The sequence below is a fragment of the Erinaceus europaeus genome, chromosome 20 (genome assembly GCF_950295315.1).
Source record: "Erinaceus europaeus chromosome 20, mEriEur2.1, whole genome shotgun sequence".
NCBI lineage: Eukaryota > Metazoa > Chordata > Mammalia > Eulipotyphla > Erinaceidae > Erinaceus > Erinaceus europaeus.
The window spans coordinates 14,808,807-14,833,731 of record NC_080181.1 but is presented as its reverse complement, the minus strand read 5'-3'; the positions used below and the strand labels follow the sequence as shown (position 1 = coordinate 14,833,731).

Below are 24,925 nucleotides of genomic sequence, written 5' to 3'. Positions count from 1 at the left end.
ATATGGGACCAGCAAGATAACTCACCTAGAAGGGTACCTGCTTTGCCATGCGTGTGACCCTGGTTAGTGTCCTGCCTCCACTGCACTGTGATGTCTTGTCCTTTTTTTTTTTTTAACCAGAGCACTGCTCAGCTGTGGCTTATGGTGGTGCAGGAGGGAGATTGAACCTGGGACTTTGGAGCCTCAGGCATGAGAGTCTCTTTGCATAACCACTATGCTATCTACCCCCACCTGTATTTTCTTTTATATATCTGATTAAGTCAGCCCAGAGCAGCAGTGAAGCTTTTACGATGACAGCAGATTATGATGTTTCCTTTTCTTGTCATTCTATTGGTCTCAGATAAAAAGTAGAACAAATTTCAGTTGACTGAATTCTAGTTAGTATCAAAATTTTTTTTTCTTTTGCCTCTAGGGTTATCGCTGGGGCTCAGTGCCTGCATTATGAATCCATTGCTCTTGGCAGGTGTCTTTTTTCCATTGTTTTTGTTCTGCTGCTGCTGTTGTTGGATAGGACAAAGAAATTGAGAAAGGAGAAGACAGAGAGGAGGAGAGAAAGATAGACACCTACGAACTTGCTTCAGTGTTTGCAAAGCCACCCTCCCCTCTCCCCCAGGGGGCTCAAACTGGGTTCCTTGCATCTTGCACTATGTGCACTTAACTTGGTATGCTACTGCCCGGCTCTCAGTATCAGAACTTTTGAGGGAGTTTAGTGATTATCTCATATAAGAGCCTTGTCTTATATACAAGGAAACTGAGGCCCAGAAAAAGGATGTGACCCAAGTTAAGTTCTACTGGAAGTCAGAGACCAGATTTCCTATTAGGTTCTTTCTTTCCTTCTTTTAAATTAAAAAAAAAATTATCTTAAAACATTTTTTATTTTCTTTATTTATTTATTGGATACAGACAGTCAGAAATCAAGAAGGGGGGCCAGGCAGTGGTGCACCTGGTTAAGTGCACACATCACAGTACGCAAAGATGCAGGTTCAAGCTCCTGGTCCCCAGCTGCAGGGAGAAAGCTTCACAAGTGGTGGAGCAGGGCTGCAGGTGTCTCTCTGTCTCTCTCCCTCACTATCTCCTCCTCTCAATTTATCTCTGTCACTATCCATTAAATAAATAAGTAAATTAAAAAAAAAAGAAATCAAAAGGGAAGGGAGATATAGAGAGGAAGAGAGACAGAGAGATACCTGCAGCTCTGCTTCACTCACAAAGCTTTCCCTCTGCAGGTGGGGACCGGGGGCTTGAACCTGGGTTCTTGCTCATTGCTACATGTGCGCTCAACCAGGTGTGAATCTGCCCAGCCCCTATGCTTTTTATTTATTGGATAGAGACAGCCAGAAATTGAGAGGGAAATGGGTGATAGAGAGGGGGAGAGAGAGAGAAAGAGAGAGAGAGAGAGAGGCAACTGCAACACTGCTTCATCACTTGAAAAACCTTATCCCTGCAGGTGGTGGGGACTGGGGGCTTGAACCAGGTCCTTGAGCATCATAGCATGTGCTCTCAGCCAGGTGTGCCACCATCTACCCCCTATTTCTTTCTTTTTAGATATTTATTTATTTATTTATTTTCTAGGAGGTGGGGAGAGAGGCCAGGGCACTGCTCAGCTCTGGCATATGGCAGTGCCAGGGGCTGATCCTAGGAGCCCTGGGCAGGCATCAAATCCTGTGCTATAATGCTGAATTATCTCCTTGGTCCAGTACCTACCGGACTCTTCTTTCCAGAGCATGTTCATATTTGACCTCTTGCGTTATTCTTTTTTTAAAACATTTTTTTAAATACTTGTTTATTTTCCTTTTTGTGGCCCTTGTTTTATTGTTGTAGTTATTATTGTTATTGATGTCATCGTTGTTGAATAGGACAGAGAGAAATGGAGAGAGGAGAGGAAGATAGAGGGGGGAGAGAAAGACAGACACCTGCAGACCTGCTTCACTGCCTGTGACACGAACTCCCCTGCAGGTGGGGAGCCAGGGGCTCGAACCGGGATCCTTACAACAGTCCTTGCACTTCGCGCCCTGTGCACGTAACCGGCTGCGCTACCACCTGACTCCCCTCTTGCGTTAAATCAGTCCACAAGGAAGAGGATGGTCAGGAACAAAATAGGAATGACTGTGTCTTAATCACAGGTGGAGAAAATGAGGCAGAGACCCATTCAGTAGTTTTCCCAGGTGGGGGGAGAATAAGCACAGGCATGCTGGGTCTCTGTTCTTGCCATCAGTTGTGTGAGACCAGGGTGACACCTGTGGGAATGGTGACATGTGAAGACAGGCATATGTGGTGCTGGTGTCCAAACCTGGGGCCTTAGGCACACCCCTTCTGTGCTCTACTGCTGAGCTATCTCCCTAACCCTGTGCTTTTTTTTTTTTTTTTTTGACGAGGGACTTGTCAAGAAGCCTAGTCAGGGGAGCCACTGGGGGAGAGAGGAGACTGCTCATTCTGCCCTCTGCCCCCAGGCACGACCCCTGACCCGCTACCTGCCAATCCGGAAGGAGGACTTCGATCTGAAGACCCACATTGAGTCATCAGGCCACGGGGTTGATACCTGTCTGCATGTGGTGCTCAGCAGCAAGGTATAGGGGTGGGGGTGGGGGAACCTCACGATCAGAAGCACCTTTTGTCTCTAGAATAGCCGCCTCAATTCCTTCCCTTCTTCTTCTAGCGTTTGCCAATTCCTTCCCTAATACCCCATGAAACCCCCATGTAAACAGGCCCAGGTGATGGCACTCAAGGGCTGCTCAGGAAAGAAAAGTTTACGGACTATGCTTTGAGGCCCTTCCTCACGCCTGTCTCTCATCAGGTCTGCCGAGGCTACTTGGTCAAGATGGGCGGCAAGATCAAATCGTGGAAGAAGCGCTGGTTTGTCTTCGACCGGCTCAAGCGCACCCTTTCCTATTATGTGGGTGAGTTCCCACGAGACTAGCCCATAACTGGATCTCTTGGGCTCTGTCATCCCTAACACCTGGCCTTCTAGAGAGACGCCAAGCTCCAAGTGAAGAGCCTGGGGCCTGGGCAGGGTCTTGTCCTCCTCTCCCTGAAAATGTATCATGTACCTGCATCACCTCCTTTTGTTTGTTTTTCATTCACTCGCTTGGCATTATTACTCAGCATCTGATACGTCCCAGGCACTGTCTAAACCCTGGTGATTAGTAAGGAGAGCACAGCTTACTCGCTTGAAGCTTGCCAGGGACCTGTAGCAAATGTCACCTCTGTGGTACACAGTTGTTCTCTCCTGTGCCCCCCCCCCGAGAGTGGGACAGATGACAGGTGCCAGACACTACACTGAACACTTGAACTTCTTTTCTCACTTCATATTCCTATCAACCCAAGGTCACAACTGAGATGCCTGTGGCCATACTCTTTCCATTGGATTATAGGTTCCTGAGAGAAGAGTCTTCTGACCTTCCTCTGTATCCCTGTGAGAGGCAGGACCTATTCATTCAACACTGATTGAGCACCTACTGTGTGCCAGCACATAGTTGTTGATGTTGGGTGAAATAACCCTGTGAGTTGGTGAAGGAGTGTTCAGATTCAGCATAAGTCCTCTCTAGAGGAGCATGCATTCTGTGGGAACACCTGAAAAAGGTTCTGAAAATTGCTTAGGAGTCTACGAAAGTGACAGACTGGAGGTCTTCCCATTGTGTGTGAAGACTCCTAAGGGAACATGGGAAGCTCTGCCCAGCCAAGCAGAATTTGGGACTGGTATGGCTCGCGGATAGGGGGATGTGAGTGAGACAAGTCTGGAGGCACTGCCTGTAAGTGACCTTCACCAAGCTAAGGAGGCAGCAGGTCCTCAGTGATGGACCCACAGAAAAGTGGTGGGCAGCGGGATTAGCTCTGCCGCCACCTTAGCACTAGGGAAGATGTGTATGGAGGCTGAGGGTGTGGGGGCATATGTCAGGTTAGTGCTCAAGCCTGTGTACCTCAAGGAGGGTGACCATACCTAGTGCTTTCTCTTCGTGAAAAATTTGAGGCTGGGGAAAGAGCTCAACTGACAGAGCACAGCACTTACTTACAAACCTGAGGCTCCTGGTTCCATCCCTGACACCACATGTGCTGGAGTGGCGCTCTGGCTTCTTTCTCTTCTCCTTTCTTTTCTTTTTCTTTTTTTTTTAAAGGCATAAAGAAATATGAATTTTTTTGTTGTTAAGAAAAACTAAGGAACTATTTATTTATTATTATTGATAGTTGTTTAGCAGTGTTTTTTTTTTAATTTCTTTATTGAGGTCTCTTCTCCTTTCATATGAAACTCTGCTGCATATGAAATAAAATAAATCTTTAAAAAAAGTACAGTTTAGGGGAGTTGGGCGGTAGCGCAGCGGGTTAAGCACATGTGGTGCAAAGCGCAAGGACTGGAGTAAGGATCCCAGTTCAAGCCCCCCACTCCCCACCTGCAGGATAGTCGCTTCACAGGTGGTGAAGCAGGTCTGCAAGTGTCCATCTTTCTCTCGCCCTCTCTGTCTTCCTCTCCCTTCTTCTCTCCATTTCTCTGTCCTATCCAACAACGGCGACATCAGTAACAACAATAACTACAACAATTAAAAAGGGCAACAAAAGGGAAAATAAATAAATATTTAAAAAAAGTTCACTCGGGAGTCAGGCGGTAGCGTAGTGGGTTAAGTGCACGTGGCGCAAAGTACAAGGACAGACGTAAGGATCCAGGTTCAAGCCCCTGGCTCCCCACCTGCAGGGGAGTCGCTTCACAGGTGGTGAAGCAGGTCTACAGGTGTCTTATCTTTCTCTCCCCCTCTCTGTCTTCCCCATCTCTGTCCTATCCAACAATGACGACATCAGTAACACTAACAATAATAACTACAATAACAATTAAAAAAAAAAAAACAAGGGCAACCAAAGGGAAAATAAATAAATACATTTAAAAAATTTTAAAATACAATTTAGGAAAAAAAACCAATAAAAAAATAAATACAATTTAGGACTAGCAAAATAGCTCACCTGGATAGTGCACTTGCTTTGGCACATGAGCAATTCTGATTTCAGTCTGACCCCTCCACTTTGGAGGGAAATTTGGTGCTATGGTCTTTTCTCCTGTCTCTGTCTTTCATTTAGAAAAAGTTGACTCAGAATGGTGAAGCTCCCGCAATGACGAAAAAATAAATGAGAAATGGTACACATGTGTCCCAGAAGACAGAGTGCAGAGGCCACAGCACCAGAGTTTCCTTTGCTGCAGTGGTGGTCACACTTGAACCTGGGATATGCTTATGGCAAAGCGTCACACTATCCAAGAGAGCTATTTTTGCCGTCCCTTCCTATTATTTAAAAATACGATGTACTTTTATGAGGAGATATAATAAGAGCAAGAGACCAGAGCACTGCTCAGCTCTGGCATATGGAATTGCCGAGGGTTATACCTGCATCCACAGGTACACAAGTCCTGTGCTCTGTGCTAAACTCTGTGCTTTCCCTTGACAGCACGCTTTCTCTCCTTTCCCCATCAAAAATCACCCCTTTCTGTCAGTTTGCCACCTGCTTTCTGGTACCAGATGCTCTAGGCTTCCCTTATGGTTTTTCTTTCTTTTTTTTAAAATAATTTTTTAAATATTTATTTATTTTCCCTTTTGTTGCCCTTGTTTTATTGTTGTAGTTATTATTGCTGTTGTTATTGATGTCGTCATTGTTGGATAGGACAGAGAGAAATGGAGAGAGGAGGGGAAGAGAAAGAGAGACACCTGCAGACCTGCTTCACTGTCTGTGAAGCGACTCCCCTGCAGGTGGGGAGCTGGGGGCTTGAACTGGGATCCTTATGCCGGTCCTTGAGCTTTGCACCACCTGCGCTTAACCCGCTGTGCTACTTACTGCCCAACTCCCATTTCCCTTAAATATTAAAGCTGAGTTGATGTGTTTAATCATGTAGTTCAAAAAACAAAATACATGAAGATACTTAAGTTGGGAATTATGCTCCCACTCACTACAGGTATCCCCTTTTATTAATCTCTTGTGTCTCTTCCCAGAGTTTAGGGGCATATAAACAGAAAGTGTAAACATCTGTTCTTATTCCTTGTTTTCCTACTAAGGTTTGTTGGAGGGCTTTCTGCATCTGGATATCTGTTATAGACTTCATTCTGAATCTTTAGCTCTATTGGCTCACATTAGTCTGTTCAGCAGCTCTGCAATATCTCATCCATGCACATTGTGCCATCCTCACCATCTCCATTCCATGGCTACCTGGCTTGTTTCCAACTTTTGCCCATACAAATACTGCTCCAATATGTAATCTTGCCAGTTTGCACATGTGTAAGTTCAAGTCTCCTAAGTGTCATCACTGACTCACAGCGCAAGCACCTTCCTAATTTTGGTAGAGAGGGGTTTCCCTTTTTCTACTCTTGTCTGTCATTTATTCAACCACCTAATTCTCCACAGATGGCCGACCCAGTGTGCTTGAATAGTTTTGACATTCTAATAGTGAGAAGTAATATCTTGGTAGAGCTCTCAATTGTAAATCCTTGTTGTCCTGAGCAAGGCTGAGCCAATGATCATATTTCCAGGGCTCCATATGAGGGTGTGTTTGGAGTTTTAGGAGTCACTCCAGTTCTCAGCTCCATATCTGTAATGCCTCATCAGCCTAGCCCTGGTTTCCTTTGCAGATAAACATGAGACAAAGCTGAAGGGGGTGATATATTTCCAGGCCATCGAAGAGGTATATTATGACCACCTGCGCAGTGCAGCCAAGGTGAGGGGCATGGAAGGGACAACCTTGGGCTGGGGTGGGCCACGGAGAGCCCTGGGCACCAAGGAGGTCTCCATCTTACCTTCTTGAGAGCTCACACCTAATCCTGCGCTCTTTGTAAACTTTCTGTTCATCTTTCCCTCTCCTCTTCCCAGAAGAAGTTTTTCAGCTTCACAATGGTGACTGAGGTACCCCTTCCCACCTACCCATAACCAGAACTACTGCACATTAACTCCTCCTATCCCCCACTGCCTCTGACCCCGTACTTTCCCCTGACTCCCCTCCCTCCCCAGACCTGAGGGAGGTGAAGAGAGCAAGTCATCCCTATGGGCTTGGGCATGGGCATACTTCCCTCTCCCACATGATGGGCAGATATCTCTTTAGGATTGGGTGGGCAGCGCAAAAGGGGTGGCTCAAAAGTGGGGGGCATTGATAAGCACTGATGGGGAGGATTGATAAGATGTTTGAGTCCAGGGAGTTTGTCCTAATGCACCGGCTTCCTCCCACTGAGCTTGGTTGCTCATCCAGAAGGAGCAGCAGCCCCCTTGTAGCTTGGCTCTCTGTCCCTTTTTCACTGAGGGGACACTCTGGCCCTCACTGTAACAGCCCTTTGTGACTGGTTCTTTAGACACTCGCTTTTGTTCCTGGGGTGCCAAGGGATACTGTCCCTCCCTAGCAGTAGGTGGCAGCAGAAGGACAGCTCTGTGAGAGAAGGGGAGCACTCAGTCTGGTATCCCCTGACTGGCAGGGGACAGGCTTGGCCCTATATATAGGACCAGCCTTGAGCGCCATGACACTAGGAGGCAGTCGGAACAGGTGAGGAGGGCATTCCTGAGGGTCAGAGATGAACCCAGGCTTATTAGAACTTCCTCTCTGGCAGAGTCCAAACCCAGCCCTCACCTTCTGCGTGAAGACCCACGATCGACTATACTACATGGTGGCACCCTCTGCAGAAGCCATGCGCATCTGGATGGACGTCATTGTCACCGGGGCCGAGGGCTATACTCAGTTCATGAACTGACCTGTGTGGCCACTTGGACCCACAGCCTGTCCACCTGCTGCTCTCCTCAGCCCTGGAGATTGACTCACACCCAGGCACACCCCCTAGTAGCCATCGAATGGCAGAGCACGCCTGGGGCTTTTGTACAAGACTTTGTAATGTTCTGTAAGGAGCTCCATCCTGTGAGTTTCTGAATTCAAGCCCCTTAAGAACCAGCCAGGAAATGAAAGGTGGGAAGGGGGCTTTGCTGCCTCCTGGGAGTCCAGAACTTACATAATCCTTCCAGCTTGGTGGGCCAGGGTTGGGGCCTTCAGTTCTGATGTTGTGCCTGTGCTCCCCAGCCCATTCTCATTTGTAAAGGTCAAGTTATGGTACCAGAATCTGCCAAAGATCCCCTCTCGCCTCAGTCCCCTTTGCAGAGGCTTGGGGGTTAGCAGAGTAACATCTAGAGTGGGGTGACAGCTCAGGCAGTGTACTTCTCAAACCTCACTCTCCCTTGTTCTTTCCCCATGTTTATATTTTGCTTCAGGGCTAGAGACCTTGAGTGTCACCCTTGAGGCCCCATCCTTAACCCCTTGTTGCAGCTCCAGCACCATGGTCACTATGCGTCTCACCATGGTCACACACTAACTGCCATGGCTTGGCCCACCACCTTAGCCATGGGCCCTGCTAAGGGAATGTGCCATCATCTCTCCAGCCCAGGTTCTTGGGCAACTCACCCTAGGGGGAAAGGACAGAATACCTTCTCCCTGCCCCCCTCCCCTGCAGGTATCTCCAGGACCAGCCTGCTCGCCTCCCAATCCAGTCCTCTCCCTTCCACTTGTGCCTTTATTAGACCCAGAAGGGATGAAGCCCAAGGATCTAGAGACCAGGGGAGGAAGAGGGAGGACCCTCTTTTGGAGCCTCTGTCAGGCAGCTGATCATGTGCTCCTTGAGGAACTGCCTGAGCAGGGGAGGAAGCAGCAGAGGAGGGACCTGCAGTCCACTGCCCTCCTTCCAGCCTTTTCTTAGGGCAATGAAAATGGAGAGCAGAAGCAGGCCTCCCATCAGCTGGCCTCAACACTAAGCCCTTTGCGCCTTAACACTAAGCCCCGCTCCCTCCCCTCCTTCCCAGCACCAGGCCCATTGCTACTGGGCCTGGGCTGGGTGTTTTTCAGTATTTGTAAGTGTCTCAGTAAAACAATAAAGCATTTGGAGTATGTTTAAAAGGCTAGGTTTGTGGGGCTAGACCTTCATCTAAAGCAGGATTGTTATTGTTATTAATTTTTAACCAGAACACTGCTCAATCCTGGATTACGGTGGTGCTAGGGATTGAATCTGGGGCTTTAGAACCCCAGGCATGAACATTTTGTTTGTTTTTTGCATAACTATTATACTATTTCCCCAGCCCTAAAGTAGGATTATTAAGTGTTCCAGGACGGACCCAGGTTCCTACCCTGCCCCACTCCATGATCAACAGAGAACTGGCTGGGAATGAAGGAGGACATGGGGACCACAAGGATGAAGAATGAAGACACAGGAGAAAGCAGGGCTCATCTAAAGCTTTAATAGAAGCTGGGACAGGTAGGGGAGTGAAGCCACATGGGGCAGTGAGGTCACTGTGACAGGAGACTGAGCAGAAGGGCAGCTGCAAGTCAGCGGGGCTGCAGGAGTTGGAGCCTAGGACCCCGACCTCAGCCGGTCACCGTAGTGGTTCAGAAGCATCATGACTACTCCATTGGTCCAGCCAAACCCATCCTGGAGAGAGGTGTGGCCAGTGCGATGAGATGGGAGGCCCCCCAAGTATCATAGGGGTTCTCTTTTTGGAGGCATTGAACCCACCCAACCTAGGAGTACCAAAGAGCACTAGCCAGGTTGCTCGCCACAAGCCATGTGCAGGTAAAGAGACTAGCAAGTCCGGTTCCCTGTAGGATGCTGGTTCACTCACCTGAACTTCATACTCCCCTCCACCACCTGGCTGTCCATTGGTGATATCATACTAGAAGCAAGAGGACAGACTCTAAGGGCATGTACCACCCTACTCCACCACTTAGTATACCCAGGGAACAGAGAAACAGGAGCCCTTTTGGGAGTTGTTCGAGCCAGTGGCTTAGATCCCTGCAGTACCCAATAGTGGCCACAAGGTGGTGCCATTGTCTTTGGATATGAGGCCTGAGCTTTCATAAGTGACATTTTCCCCAACCCAACACACACAGGAGCACACACAAGGGTTCTTTCTTTCTTTCTTTCTTTCTTTCTTTCTTTCTTTCTTTCTTTCTTTCTTTCTTTCTTTCTCTCTCCCTCTCTGTCTCCCTCTCCTCTCTCTCTCTCCCTCTCCCTCTCCTTCTCCCTCTCTCTCCCCTGTCCCTCTCTCTCCCTCTCCCTCTCCCCTGTCCCTCTCCCTCTCTCTCCCTCTCCCTCTCTCTTTCTCTCTCCCCTCTCCCCCTCCCCTCTCGACTCTCCCTCTCCACTCTCCCTCTCCCTCTCCCTCTCCCTCTCCCTCTTTCTCTCCCCTCTATCACACACACACACAGAGTAGGGTGATGGGTTCAGGGTCAGCTCACCTTTTCATACATGGCTGATGTTCTGGAATAGACTTCATAGTTTGTTTGGATCCAATTCTGGGCCAGCTGGAAAGCTACTTCCTGGGTCTGAGGTGAAGGAGACTTGGCCAGACCTAGACAGCCGCCCCACACACAAGGCAACACCCTCAATATAGAACAGTCACCCTGGGGAAGCAGAAACCTGAACCTCACTCTTAGCCAGGAGAGGAGGAGGCCTGGGAGGCCAGACCAAGTTGCTCAGAATCCAGGGTCTGATTATGGGGGGAGGGCTGGAGGGATGGTGTTTGCTCACAGGGAGGCTGAGAGAACCAAGGAGTCAACAAAAGGCCCCTGTACCTTTTGCTCATACCCTTCACTCCAGAGCCAGGGAGACTGACCCTTCACACCCAGGAGTTTGACTCTTCCTACCTCTGATGACCAGGTCCTGCAGGGGGGCCCAGGCATTGGGGAAGTCCCACTGCTGGCCTGTGTTACGGAGAGAGGATGGGATGCCAAACTTGTAGGTCAGGATCTGGCTGTCCTAGAAGGTGGCAGACATCACCGTGAACATGGGTGGGGTTGGCTGGGGAACAGGATGGGGGGCTCCTCTGAGGTCTCCTCTTCTAGGCTCATAGCTGTCCCCTGGTGGCCTCATAGATGTCCCTAGTTGGACATCAGGGAGAGGGAGCCACTTGACAGGGATCTCTCTGCACAGTCAGGAGAGAGCAGGCCAGCGTGTCCCATGTTCCAGTCCTGTCCCCCCTCTGCCCCCTCACCTCCAGGTACTTCAGAGCCTTGTCTGCCACAGTCTCATCTGAGAAGCAGCTGGCCCAGAGAGGAGTGAGGTTGGTTGGATAAAACTCTGGGTTCTTCTCTTTCTTTTCAAGGTCATAGTCGAACCAGGCGCCTTTCTTCTCATCCCACAGGATAGCCTGCATGGCAGCCATGCGCTGTGCCCGCAAGGCTCTGTACTTAGCAGCTTGGGCTTCATTCCCTGGGGGAATGTGGATTCAGGCTGAGCTCCTGGGTCCTTGCCCATGGATCCCATGTCTTTCTTCTTGTTATTTATTCATGTTGGGTGGAGACAGATAGAAATTGACAGGGGAGAGAGAGAGAAAGAGAGAGAGAGCGAGAGAGAGAGAGAGCACTGCAGCACTGTCTCATTGCTCATGAAACTTCCATATTAGAGGTGGGGACCAGGGGCTTGAACCTGCATCCTCATGCGCTATAATGGGTGCACTCTACCAGGTGCACCACCACCTGGCTCTTGACCCCATGCCTTTGAGACTCCACTTTGGCCTCCTCTGGCTGTTCTCCCCAGGGGCTAAGACTTCTGAACACCAAGAGGACATGTCTGCCACATCTCATTGGCTCTTGGTCCTGGAATTCCTAAGAAGTGGCTGAGTTTCTCCCAGGTCCTGCACTGGCCTGCTACCTGGGTCTGGAGGCTCTGGAAAACCCTGACCTTGAGGGCCTGAGGAGCTGGGGAGGTTTTTCGGGGAGGGGACGCAGAGGGCCTTGGCTGTGTGGGCTGAGAGGGCCTCATCGACCCAGTGGTAAGGGGGTAGAGGTAAAGACAGGAGGGTGCCACTGTCCTCACCCTGGAGGTATGAGAGTGAGGGTTGGAGCCGGCTGGGGAGTGGGACAGCCCAGGTCTGACTTGCAGTTCTGTTCTAAGGCAGAGGCAGGAAGCAAGCTCCACAGCAGCCCTGTGGTCCCACCTGCTGGGGTGCTCACCCAGCCTGGAGTAGAAGTCACTCATCAGTCCCTCGGCCTGGCAGAGGAAGGCGTTGAGGTCCACAGGCACCAATTTGCTTGTTCGGATGCTGCTAAGTGAGTTGGGGTTTTTGCCTCCAAGGAACCAGCGAGAAGAGAAGTCCCAGCCAGACTCAGCCCCGGCCTTGAGCTCAGCCCAGAGCATCTCCCGCTGCTCTGTGAGTGTAAAGCAGTTGCACTAAGGGATCAGGGTTGAGGTCACCCCTCAACAACATTCTCTGGGTTGTTTCTTACCTTCAGGTACCATGTTGGCCAGCTCCACATCTTTGCTGTAGGACTCTGGTCTGACAAAAAGAGTGTGGGCAGTAGGCAAGGAGGCTCTGAGTCCCTTAGGACCCAAGCAGGAGGCTGAGCAATCTAGACTTAGGGGGCCTGGGTTCCAGATAACCCATCCCTCCACCCCAACCCTGACTGCCGAGGGCTCTCAGTGTCACATCTGAGAGATGGACTCGTTTTAGACCTTTTTTAAATTTTTTTTTCCCTCCAGGGTTATTGCTGGGCTTGGTGCCTGCACCATGAATTCACCGCTCCTGGAGGCCATTTTTTCTCCCTTTTATTGCCCTTGTTGTTGTAGCCTCGTTGTGGTTATTATTATTGCCATTGTTGATGTTGCTCATTGTTGGATAGGACAGAGAGAAATGGAGAGAGGAGGAGAAGACAGGGGGAGAGAAAGATAGACACCTGCAGACCTGCTTCACCACCTGTGAAGCGACTCCCCTGCAGGTGAGGAGCCAGGGGCTCGAACCGGGATCCTTATGCCGGTCCTTGTGCTTTGCGCCACATGCAGTTGACCCACTGCACCACTGCCTGACCCCCTTTTTAATTTTTTTATATTTATTTATTAATTTTCTCTTTTGTTGCCCTTTTTTTTTATTGTTGTAGTTATTATTGCTGCTGTTGTTGTCATCGTTGTTGGATAAAACAGTGAGAGATGGAGAGAGGAGGGGAAGACAGAGACCTGTCAACCTGCTTCACCACTTGTGAAGCGATTCCCCTACAGGTGGGGAGCTGGGGGCTTGAACCGGGATCCTTACACCGGTCCTTGCGCTTCGCGCCATGTGCGCTTAACCCACTGTGCTACCACCGGAATCCCCATTTTAGACCTTCTGTGGTCCAGTCTCTTCCTCCCCTGATGGCTCCCCTTTTTTCCATCCACACAAAATTGGTGGAACTCATGCTTCCTTTGCTTGTGAGGTTACTCCCCCATTAGTGATGACCATAGTAGGCCTGGATCTCAGGAGGGTGAAGTGCCTTGTGGGTCCCCTGGCTGGCTTCCTCTGTAGTCTGCAGTATTTCCTATGCAGCCTGGCCCAGTGGCCTGGCACTGGGACAAGGCATGTCAGCCTGGGGTTACACTGTCCCCAGGCAGAGATCAGGGTCATATCCTAAGGACACAGCACTCAGTGCCCCATTTGAGAGAGGGGTCCCCAGGCTTTCTTTCCCAAGGGCATCAGAAGCTCAGAGTATATAGACCAGAGAGGGGAGCAGGGCAGTTCCTTACCTGGGCCCCCCATAAGGGACGGAATACCGATTGAGGACATAGTTCTCTCCCCCTGAGCTCACAGACACACTCCTGTTCTTGGCCCAGAAGTCCAGCTCCATGGCCAGGGTCTCAATGTTGTTCCTGGGATGGAGTGGGTACCACCTCAGCCTGGACCCAGGTCCCATATAACCCTGAGAGAGATCAGGGATGGAGATCCATGGGGCAGCATGGGGTGGGGGGTGCCCACCGGAGGAAGGCCATGTCCTGGGTGTGAGTCAGATAGCTGTTCATCATAAGGCTCAGGAGGGGTGGTTGGCTCCGCTGCAGATAGTACACTCGGGCTCCATTAGGGATGTGTCCGTAGCTGTCAGGAAGGAGATTGTTTAAATGCCTCTGACTGCTAAGAACAAGGCCAACCCTGCTCCCAGCCCAAGAGCTACTGTCTCTAGCCTGGCCTTGGGGCGTTGGATCCCCTTACGTTTGCACCAGATCCAGGAAGTTCTGCAGCATGCCTTTCACAGTCTCAGACATCTCAGAGAGGAGCAGACCCTCCACAATCCAGTAGGAGTCCCTGGAGAGTGTGTGTATGTTGGGGGAGAGAGCTCAGACAGCACCCTTCCCTCTACCTTGCATGTCCCCAATGCTCAGGACACCCCGCTGGCCCTGTGCCACTCCTTTCTCCTCCCCCACCCCCCAACCCCCCAACCTTACCAGTAGTAGAATTCAACAAAGCGGCCACCAGGCACAATGAAGGGGTGTTTAGAGTAGATGAGGGAGAATCGCTCGGGTTTGGCACCAACCTCTGGTTTTATCTAGATGTGGGAAAGAGTAGTCTGGAATCCTCTGACCAGGGTGGAGGAGGCTGGGGAAGATTCCAGGAGGAGGTGTAGAGTTCCCCTCTTTCACTATTGGAACCCAAAGTGACACTCCCCTCTCCTAGACCCCTTGCCCATGTCCAGAGGTGGGCCAAGGACATAGATACCTTCTTGCCCAGATTCTTCCAGAGCTGGTGCATCTGCCCTGCCCAGGCCCGCAGCTTGGGGTCCAAGATATTCTGCAGGATGTGGGGGCTGGAAGGACGCCAGTACCATGCACAGTTCAGGAAGGCAGCCTTGTGTGAATGGCCCCTCTCCTGACCTCTGTCCCAGCTTGTACCTATCTTTCCAGTCTGCAGGGTTCCAGGCTTCCAGCTCCTGCCCCTTGGGCTGGAAGTTGGTCTTGACAAAGTCCAGCAGCCGCTCTCGGGGAATGTTGTAGTCGTGGGTGTTTGCCAGCTCATTGAAGCTCTGCAGGACTTGTTCTGGGGACCAGGCAGTGGGGAGGACTCAGATGAATCCCAGCATCCCTCCCCCTCACTAATCAGAAGCTCACTGCTGGTCTTGCCTGCAGCTAACTGTAGAGGAAGACTCGGGAGAAGGTGAGGCCCCAGGAACCTCACCTGGAGCTCTGGACATTGGCATGTCCACAAACTCCTTGTCATCAGGATACAGCTTGGCCATCTGGATGTGGTGCAGGAGCTCCCCATGGCAGTAGATCTTGCTGCAGAGAGGATTAGTATAAATTACAGTTCAGAAATCTAAGTAACAGGAGTCAGGCGGTAGCGCAGCGGGTTAAGTGCTGGTGGTGCAAAGCACAAGGACCAGTGTAAGGGTCCCCACCTGCAGGAGAGTCACTTCACAAGCAGGTGAAGCAGGTCTGCATGTTTCTTTCTCTCCCCCTCTCTGTCTTCCCCTCCTCTCTCAATTTCTCTCTGTCCTATCCAGCAACAGAAATAACAATAACAATACAAGGGCAAGGGCAACAGAAATGGGAAAAATGGCCTCCAGGAGCAGTGGGTTCGTAGTGTAGGCACTGAGCCCCAGTGATAACCCTGGAGGTTAAATAAATAAATAAAATTAACTTTTTTATGAAGCAAATGTCTAATATTGGTAGAAGAAAAGGAAAAACCTTTGTACATTTCTGAAAAAAAATCTAGAGACTACTCTCTGAGTACTTTTTTTTTTTCTTGATACAGATCTTTTTTATGGCTTCTTTACTTGTGTGTGAGAAAGTGAGACCAGAACACCACTCAGCTATGGCATATGAAGTGCTGGCTCAACACTGGGGCTTTAGACATGCAAGTCCGAGTCCTGTCTTTGAGCGCTGTGCTCCCTTCCCAGCCCAGAACTAACTGCTGGTGCTAACAGGAGCTCTAGGAATGTGGTTCTGTCTGTCATCAATTTTTCAGGTTCTATCTACAATGAAGGGCTGGCTCATTTGGGAAGGTTTTTAGACTTCAAAAACCACTGGGTCTTTGGACTGTGTGGTTTCCAACTTTTGGCAGACTGATTATTGTGTAGCTATACACCTTGAATTGAAGGCTCAGGAAGGTCCCTGATATAATGAACCAAATACAGTGATGGCAAGCCCACAATGACTGAGTGTGCCCTGCACACACAGGTACACCAGCTTATTGTGAATAGGAGGTTATTAAAATAGAATAGAGAAAGTGAGTTAATAGTTTGTCACAGGTACCCCATGGGAAGCCCACATTCTCTGGTGAATAGCACCAGTCTGAGACCAGGTAGCCTTATAATCAAAATAAACCACCTGCAGGTGTGGCCACCACTTATCTAACTCTTGTGTGTGTGGGGGGTGGAAATCTACGAAATTTACTTTGTTTTGGAGCTCAAACCCAGGACTTGTACATGTGAAGCATGTGCTCTCCCACTGAGCTCCATCCTTAGCCTGGTTTTGCTTTTAACAAGGAGCAGCATAAGAGGGAAAGGATTTATTAGCTACAATAAAGAGATTAGAAGGAGCTTTCTTCCAGGAGAAAAAGCATCATCCACCTGGGTAGATGATGGTCAGGTTTTCATAAAGAGGTTCTAGCATTGGGAAAGGATATGAACCTTGACCACACAGGCTCTCTTGAGCACTTTCATGTTGCCTTGAGGCCAAAGTGACTGTGGGTCCACTACATTGTAGCTGCTGAGGTCCTAGGGGACACAATCAGAGTAGACATCGGGGAAAGCAAATTGGGCCCAAGACAATGAGATACTACTAACAAGGGATGCTATAAGGAGACCATTTAAAAATGTACACCATGCCAAATTGAAGAAAAAAATAGGATATTACATGAACATAGAAGGAACAAATAAAAAAGGATACCCCCTCCTTACAAACTTGGCAAACTGATTATATAGGCTCACTACCCCAATTCCAAAGGCGTCAATAAATGTGAACAGTCATAGATTCTTACTCAGGGTATTTCATTGCACAACCTGTGAAACAGGCTACACAAGCAGTTACTATCAGAACTTTAGAAGTCATAATACTATACTTCAGAACACCTTTACAAATCCAAAGTGATAAAGGTTCACAATTCACAAGTTAAGTTAGTAAAAGAATTTGTAAAAGCAAACAAACAAACAACAACACACACACATAGCATAGAGTGGATATATCATGGATTATACTCTCTCCAAGCACCAGGTCTAATAGAAAGAATGAGCAGACTGTTAAAACAAGTTATGTAATAGCAATGTAGCACACCCTTATAACCAATGTCTCTCCTCTGGAATCTAAGATTGGGATCTTCCTATATGTCTTGCTGCCTTTAACTCAACCAAAATGTCAGATGAGGATGACTGTCAGCAAGATTGTCAGATGACTACACCGAAGTAGGACCAATAAGGCGGCACGTAAGTGGATAGGAGATAGCCTGTCAACCACATTTTTGATGGTTTCATATTTTAACTGATTAGACTCAAAGAACTAATAACAAGTTCTCTACACAACTGTCTTCAGCCACTTTACTGGAACAGGAAGCTTATGTTTGTGTTAAATTTTAAAAAGAGGCTTCTAGGAGGCTGGACAGTAGTACAGTGGGTTAAGTGCATGAAATAGCATAAGGATCCAGGTTCAAGCCCCCGGCTCCCCACCTGCGGGGGGGGGGGGGTCACTTCACAAGTGGTGAAGCACGTCTGCAGGTCTGTCCTTCTCTCCCCCTCTCTGTCTTCCCCTCTTCTCTCCATTTCTCTCTGTCCCATCCAACAATAACAACAACAATGATGGGCAACAAAAAGGGAAAAAAAAGTGGTCTCTGGGAGGTGACGCAGGTCTGCAGGTGTCTGTCTTCCCTTCCTCTATCAATTTCTTTCTGTTCTATCCAGCAGCAACGACAGCAGTAACCACAATGATAAACAACAAGTTCAACAAAAGGGAAAAAATAGCCTCCAGGAGCAGTGGATTCGTAGTGCAGGCACCAAGCCCCAGCGATAACCCTAGAGGCAAAAAAAAAAAAAAGAAAGAAAGAGAGAGAGAGACTTCTAAAAATAGTAAATAAGAGACTTCTAATGATATCATAACTAAATACATTAATATCACTGTAATAATACAACAAAACTCTACAGGTTCCCCTTAAAACTACCAATATTTGGTTACAATTAACTCAAGTTAATCTGAAAACAGCCCTATAGAGCTAATAAAAATAATCTAATTGGCTTAGGTAGTAGCAAGGAAAAATAACTTAGTGATAACTAACATTGCTCTCCCCACCTTAACATACAGTAATCAATCCAGATATCCCTACTATAGGCCAATAGGACCATGATGTATTTCTGTAGACTGATTCTCAACCCATATCAGCTGTAAACAAGGAAAGCTGCCCAAGTCACAATATGTCATTCCCACAGGTTGGTTTTGGCTATGTGGACATGTATCCTATAGTCAGACTCCTGCCAACTTTACTAGACTTTGTACTTTTAGTAGAATAGGAGTATTGATCTCCCACCATCCTGTTTCCAGATATTGTCATATGTTACAAAAAGGATGTGACTAGAATTTAATTCAGCTAGCTGCCATTTCTGTCATAGCTTTAGCTGCTAATTGAATAGGATGACTGGGGTATCAGTAGGGCATAGTTGGACAATAATGAAACTCGCCTATATAGTAACCTCAATCACTATCAGTCAAGAACTGATTGAGCAGTCTGAGAGGCAGCATAGTGGATAAAGTATTGCATCCTTTAGCATTAGGTCCTGAGTCTGATCCCCAACATTCGTGTACCAGAGTGATGCTCTGGTTCTCTCTTTCATGCTGTCTGACTGATGGATGAGTAAATAAATCTTTTTTTTTTTTAACCAGAGCACTACTCAACTCTGGCTTATGATGGTATAGGAATTGAACCTGGGCCTTTGGAGCCTCAGGCATGAGAGTCTCTTTGCATAACCATTATGCTATCTCCCCCACAGATGAGTAAATAAATCTTATCAAAAAAGAGCTAACTGATTTAAGAAGAGAGATTTTATAGAATCATACTGCTACTGACTCTTTATTTCATCATATGGGATGCCAGTGATTCCCACAAATATGTTGTTTTAATAGTACTAATAATTCTTTTTTTTAAATATTTTATTTATTTATTCCCTTTTGTTGCCCTTGTTGTTTTATTGTTGTAGTTGTCATTGTTGGATAGGACAGAGAGAAACGGAGAGAGGAGGGGAAGACAGAGAGGGGGAGAGAAAGATAGACACCTGCAGACCTGCTTCACCGCCTGTGAAGCGACTCCCCTGCAGGTGGGGAGCCGGGGTTCAAACCGGGATCCTTATGCCGGTCCTTGTGCTTTGCGCCACCTGCGCTTAACCCACTGTGCTACAGCCCGACTCCCAATAGTACTAATAATTCTAAACAAATATATGATATTATCCATCATTTACAGAATGATAAAACAAATCAGAGCCGGGAGTCGGTGGTAGCACAGTAGGTTAAGCACGGTTTGTGCAAAGCACAAAGAACAGCATAAGGATCTTGGTTCAAGCCCCCGGCTCCCCACCTGCAGGGACGTCCCTTCACAAGCGGTGAAGCAGGTCTGCAGGTGTCTGAATTTCTCTCCCCCTCTCTGTCTTCCCCTCCTCTCTACATTTCTCTCTGTCCTGTCCAACAACAACGACATCAATAAATACAACAATAAAACAAGAGCAACAAAAGGGAATAAATAAATATTTAAAAAAAACAAATCAGAGTCTGGAATTTATTTGTTTTTTATTATTATCTTTATTTATTTATTACAGACAGTCAGAAATCGAGAGGGAAGGGGGGAGGTAGAGAGTTAGAGAGACAGAGAGACACCTGCAACACTACTTCACCACTCACAAAGCTTTCTCCCTGCAGGTGGGGACTAGGGGCTTGAACCTGGATCCATGTGCACTCAAACAGGTGTGCCACCAACCAGCCCCTAGGGCCTGGAATTTTTGATGGTATATTTAAATGAGAAAAGTATGGTCATAGGCAGGGGTAGATAGCATAATGGTTATGCAAAGAGACTCATGCCTGAGGCTCTGAAGTCCCAGGTTCAATCCCCAGCACCACCGTAAACCAGAACTGAACAGTGCTCTGGTTGAAAGAAAGGAAGAAAAGAAGAGAGAAAGAAAGAAAAAATTAAAGCATGTTCATGATTTTGTGCTTCGTTCTTTCTCCTAGTATAGACCTGGACATGCATAGATATGATGTTTCATATCCCTGTAGTGTTCCATTACAGACAGCTATCCAAAGACTGAATATAATAAAGATGGCTTATGTGTCTATCTATGTTTTGGGACAGTTGCAACTATTTGGTGTATTAGAAATAGCTAGATGGTTACATTCATAAAGCCTTGGAGCAGGACCAGGCCTCCCATTTCCAAGGCCAATAAGATTAATGAGTTCCTTCCTCAAATATGCCTCTCTGCCTGTAGAACTGTCTGAAGACTGGCCATCTGGCTCTGTAGCTGCATAAAAAGTGATAAGTAACCCATATCTGTGGTGTTGCCCAGAAGTTATTAACTTTGGAGAAAAAATAAATAACCCTCTGGGGGAAAATGAACACACCAAAGTAGCACCATAAACAAAGATTGTGTATTTATGTCTATCAATGACTCTATTCAGAAGGGGAGTCTGGGAAAGCACACCTGTGGAGGGGACATGCTGTCGAAGACTCTCACTGAGATTCCACCCAGCTGCTCTAATCAGGATCCCCCAGCAAAACAAAAAAAAGTGAATGTTGTAAGTACCCCAATTTGATCTTTGACTGCTTGGGTATTTGATGCTTCCTATTTCTATAAACTATATGACAACGCATCTTTCTTAACACACATACACACAAACACACACACACCTTTTTTAAAAAACACTTTATTATTATTATTTTTTAATATTTTATTTTTATTTATTCCCTTTTGTTGCCCTTGTTGTTTTATTGTTGTAGTTATTATTGTTGTTGGATAGGACAGAGAGAAATGGAGAGAGGAGGGGAATACAGAGAGGAGGAGAGAAAGATAGACACCTGCAGACCTGCTTCACCGCCTGTGAAGCGACTCCCCTGCAGGTGGGGAGCCGGGGTTCGAATCGGGATCCTTATGCCGGTCCTTGTGCTTTGCGCCACCTGCGCTTAACCCGCTGCACTACAGCCCGACTCCCCACACTTTATTTTTTTATTATCTTTATTTATTGGATAGAGACAGCCAAAAACCAAGAAGGAAGGGGGAGACAGGGAGGGAGAAAGACAGAGACACCTGCAGCCCTGCTTCACCACTTGTAAAGCTTTCCCCCTGCAGGTGGGACCAGAGGCTGGAACCTGGGTGCTTGTGCACTGTAACATGTGCGCTCAACCAGGTGCGCCACCACCCAGCCCCACGCACACACTTCTTAAAACTGAAGCTACAGCTATTGAGTATCTTTCCATACCTGTAGGTAACACTCCCTCTATCTCTTTTTTTCTTTTTAACTTCAAAATGTAGGCTCATAGTAGTGACAAAACAAAACAGAAACCTTAGTTATTAATAACAGAGAACCAGAGTATCACTCTGGCATATTTAGTGTGGGGTTTGGAACTTGGGACCTCAGATTTGCCAGTTCTGTGCTGGAGCAACTGTGTTAACCTTCTGGTAACGTGTGATTTGTGGTGGGGGTCAGGGGCATTAGATCAGCCATTTAGACATCCCAGGATTCTGGGACTGGTTTCCAATAAAAGACACAGAGACCGTGGTCCGGGAGGTGGCGCAGTGGCTAAGGCACTAGACTCTCAAGCACGAGGTCCTGAGTTTGATCCCCGGCAGCACATGTACCAGAGTGATGTCTGATTCTCTCTCTCTCTCGCCTATATTTCTCATTAGTAAATAAATAAAATCTTTAAAAAATAAAATAAAATAAAATAAAATAAATAAAAAACACAGAGACCTAGACCTTATGACCAACCTGTGAAGCCTTACTTCATGGTGCTTGTCACTCACTGTTGCTGGGAAAAGTCCAGGACTGTGTGTACAGACCTACAGACCTGCTAGAAGAGGACAACTGCAAGCTGGTGTTGGTTCTGTCTTGAACTCTGTCCTTCTTGATATTAATCTCTACTTGCTCACTTCTTTTTTTTAAAAAAAAATTATTTATTTATGAGAAAGATAGGGGAAGAGAAAGAACGAGACATCACTCTGGTACATGTGCTGCTGGGGATCGAACTCAGGATCTCACGATTGAGAATCCAATACTTTATCCACTGCACCACCTCCAGGGACACTATCTACTCTCCTCTATCCACTATCAACATGGAAAATCTTTTTTTAAAAAAAAATATTTTATTTATTTACTAATGATAAAGATAGGAAGAGAGAGAGAAAGAACCAAACATCACTCTGGTACATGTGCTGCCAGGGATTGAACGCAGGACCTCATGCTCGAGAGGCCAGTGCTTTATCCACTGTTCCACCTCCTGGACCATGGAATGGAAAATCATTTATTTATTTATTTATTTATGATAGAGACAGGCAGAAAGAGAGAGTTAGTGAAAGATACCATAATACTAAAGCTTTTATTTATTTACTTATTCGCTTTTGTTGCCCCTGTTGTTTTATTGTTGTAGTTATTGCTGTCATCGTTGTTCGATAGGACAGAGAGAAATGGAGAGAGGAGGGGAAGACAGAGAGTGGGAGAGAAAGATAGACACCTGCAGACCTGCTTCACCACCTGTGAAACAACTCCCCTGCAGGTGGGGAGCTGGGGGCTCGAACTGGGATCCTTACTCTGGTCCTTGCACTTCGCGCCACATGTGCTTAACCCGCTGTACTACCACCAGACTCCCCCCCTTTTTTTAATTGTTGTTGTGATTATTATTGTTGTTGTTGTCATTGTTGGATAGGACAGAGAGAAATGGAGAGAGGAGGGGGAGACAGAGAGGGGAAGAGAAAGACAGACACCTGCAGACCTGCTTCACCGCTTATCAAGCGACTCCCCTGCAGGTGGGGAGCTGGGGGCTCAAACCAGGATCCTTGTACTTTGTATCATTTTTTTTTAATTAAAGTTTTCTTCAATACAAAGAGAGCCAAGCTCAAACCTAGGTTGTGCACCTGGCAAAGCAGCATATTATCCAAGTGAGCTGTCTCATTGGCCTTATTTATTTACTATAGCACTGCTAAAATCTGGTTTATGGTGGTATTGGGGGTTGAACCTGTGAACTTTGGTGCCTCAGGAATGAAAGTCTTTTTGCTATCTCCACAGCCCTCATTTATTTAGTTGCCACCAGGGTTATCACTGGAGCTGGGTGTCTGAACTGCTTTACCATTTGTGAAGTTTTCCCGATGCAGTTGAGGATTGGGTTCTTGAGCCAGGGTCCTTGTGCACCTGCAGACCTGCTTCACTGCTTGTGAAGCGACTCCCCTGCAGGTAGGGAGCCAGGGGCTTGAACCGGGATCCTTACACAGGTCCTTGCGCTAGGTGCCACCTGCGCTTAACCTGCTGCACTACTGCCCAACTCCCCATTCTTTGTTTTTTTAGTATCACTTCCTTTTTTATTGACTGCCTGTGGAGGCAGGGACTTGCTTTTCTTGCTTACTGCTGCAGCTCCACATCGAGTGCAGTGAGAGCACAGTAAATCCAGGCTGAATGGCAATGGGACCAGCCCTGTGGGTCAAGGTGCAGTGCAGGTCCCTTGGCCCTATTATTTGGACACAAAAATGGAGGCTCAGGCCTGGCTTCCCACCTGCAGAGGAGTCACTTCACAGGTGGTGAAGCAGGTCTGCGGGTGTCAGTCTTTCTCTCCCCCTCTTTGTCTTCCCCTCCTCTCTCCATTTCTCTCTGTCCTATCTAACAACGACATAAATAACAACAACAATAATAACTACAACAACAATAAAAAACAACAAGGGCAACAAAAGGGAAAATAAATAAAAGTATAAAAAAGTTTTAAAAAATTGAGGCTCAGGGAAGAGGCTGGACTCAACAATGGCCACAGAGGTCAGTGTTGTAAAAGCCAGGCACTCTCCCATGACCCTCAGGCCTCCCCTCACACCCAAGTTAGGGAAGCTGCAGAAAACTGCTGCGATGATGTTGAGGACAGTCCTGCACTGTTCCAGGAGTAGCTGGGAGAGAGAGCAGGGAAGGGGGCCTCCTCCAGCAGGCTCCCGGGTCAGGCACCACAGTTCCACCTTTTCCAGCACTGAAGCCCAGTGGCCAGCACAGAGCCCACAACACCAGAGAGCCAGAAGTCCTCCTTTTCCCTTCCCTCTGAGGGGTTGATCTCCAGCTCCCAAGACTTTTGGCCACCACTCTTCCACCTCACTACCCACTGTCTTCTCTCTCTTACCTTTCACAGGGTGGTGGGAGGGTCTGCTGGGTCCCCAGCCCCAGCCCCAGCAGAAGCAGCAGGTACAGCACCCAGGTCTCCCCTGGCATGGTGGCTACAGCAGAATGAGCAAACCAAAGCATGGGAGTTCCAGTGCACAGTTAGTGCACAGTAAGTACTTATAGGACAAGCCCAAGCACCTCCCACACTAGGCACAGTCAGGCTGGCCTGCTGCCTGGGCAGTCAGCCAAAGTCCAGGTTTGAGGTTTGGCCTTGAGGGAATATGGACCTGGCAGTATTGGGCTTGCTTGCTACTTCTGCTGTGGCTCATGGAGTGGACCCCCCCCCCCCCCCGCCCAGTCTCTCACTCTGTGCTTTAGCTCCTCTTCCATTTCTCAGTCTCAGCAGGTCTCAAGGACCCCTTCAGGTCCTTCCGTCAAGAGTCGTGGGGTAGAGAGTGAACACCTGAGCCTCAGCAACACACTTAGCCCACTCATCTTGATCCACATGGCAGGTACTTGAGTGACCCCAAGACCACCAACTTGAGAAGGAGAGAGTTACCATTTTCTTAACATTTCAAACAGACTAACTCAAGGGCCTAAAATGGTAGAGCACATGCCTTGCATGTATGGGAGGGGGCCCTGGATTCTAGCCCTGGCACCAACACACAAACAAATTAACAAACAAAAAAGACCCACAAAACAGAGTGACTCAATATTCTGTCCCAAGTGTTAGGCGAGGTGTCTCAGCAGGTAAAGCGTCTGTAGGACTTGCACACATGAGGCCCCAGAGTCAGTCTCCTGCACTACATATGCTGGAACAATGCTCTAATCTGTCTCTACTCTCTTCTCCTCCTCTCTCTCCTTTATTTTTCTCTCTATCTCTGTAATTGATAAAT

At 47.8% G+C, this 24,925-nt stretch overlaps 3 protein-coding genes across 21 annotated transcripts in view; 1 reads left to right on the top strand and 2 right to left on the bottom strand.

Moving 5' to 3' along the window:
• The window catches only part of PHLDB1 (pleckstrin homology like domain family B member 1), a 55,924-nt gene extending 47,037 nt beyond the window's left edge, over nucleotides 1–8,887 (top strand). For all 19 annotated transcript variants that reach the window (XM_060179935.1, XM_060179953.1, XM_060179951.1 and 16 more), the window contains 4 exons: nucleotides 2,448–2,564; nucleotides 2,792–2,894; nucleotides 6,594–6,679; nucleotides 7,557–8,887. In XM_060179935.1, coding sequence (XP_060035918.1) covers nucleotides 2,448–2,564; nucleotides 2,792–2,894; nucleotides 6,594–6,679; nucleotides 7,557–7,697 — 447 coding nt within the window. In that variant the 3' untranslated portion in view covers nucleotides 7,698–8,887. The remainder of the gene's footprint in view (nucleotides 1–2,447; nucleotides 2,565–2,791; nucleotides 2,895–6,593; nucleotides 6,680–7,556) is intronic.
• The window catches only part of RPS25 (ribosomal protein S25), a 303,551-nt gene that overhangs the window by 18,269 nt on the left and 260,357 nt on the right, over nucleotides 1–24,925 (bottom strand). The gene's annotated exons all lie outside the window — the stretch shown is intronic.
• Nucleotides 9,212–24,148, bottom strand: LOC103113987 (trehalase). The gene is made up of 15 exons (XM_007523604.3): nucleotides 24,049–24,148; nucleotides 14,896–14,996; nucleotides 14,613–14,757; nucleotides 14,440–14,527; nucleotides 14,169–14,269; nucleotides 13,936–14,028; nucleotides 13,705–13,821; nucleotides 13,476–13,598; nucleotides 12,209–12,258; nucleotides 11,936–12,130; nucleotides 10,975–11,192; nucleotides 10,628–10,739; nucleotides 10,220–10,332; nucleotides 9,604–9,654; nucleotides 9,212–9,413 (listed from the first exon to the last, which is right to left on the bottom strand). Exons 1-15 carry the CDS (start codon nucleotides 24,135–24,137, stop codon nucleotides 9,336–9,338), a joined length of 1,674 nt encoding a protein of 557 aa, XP_007523666.2. The 5' UTR covers nucleotides 24,138–24,148; the 3' UTR covers nucleotides 9,212–9,335.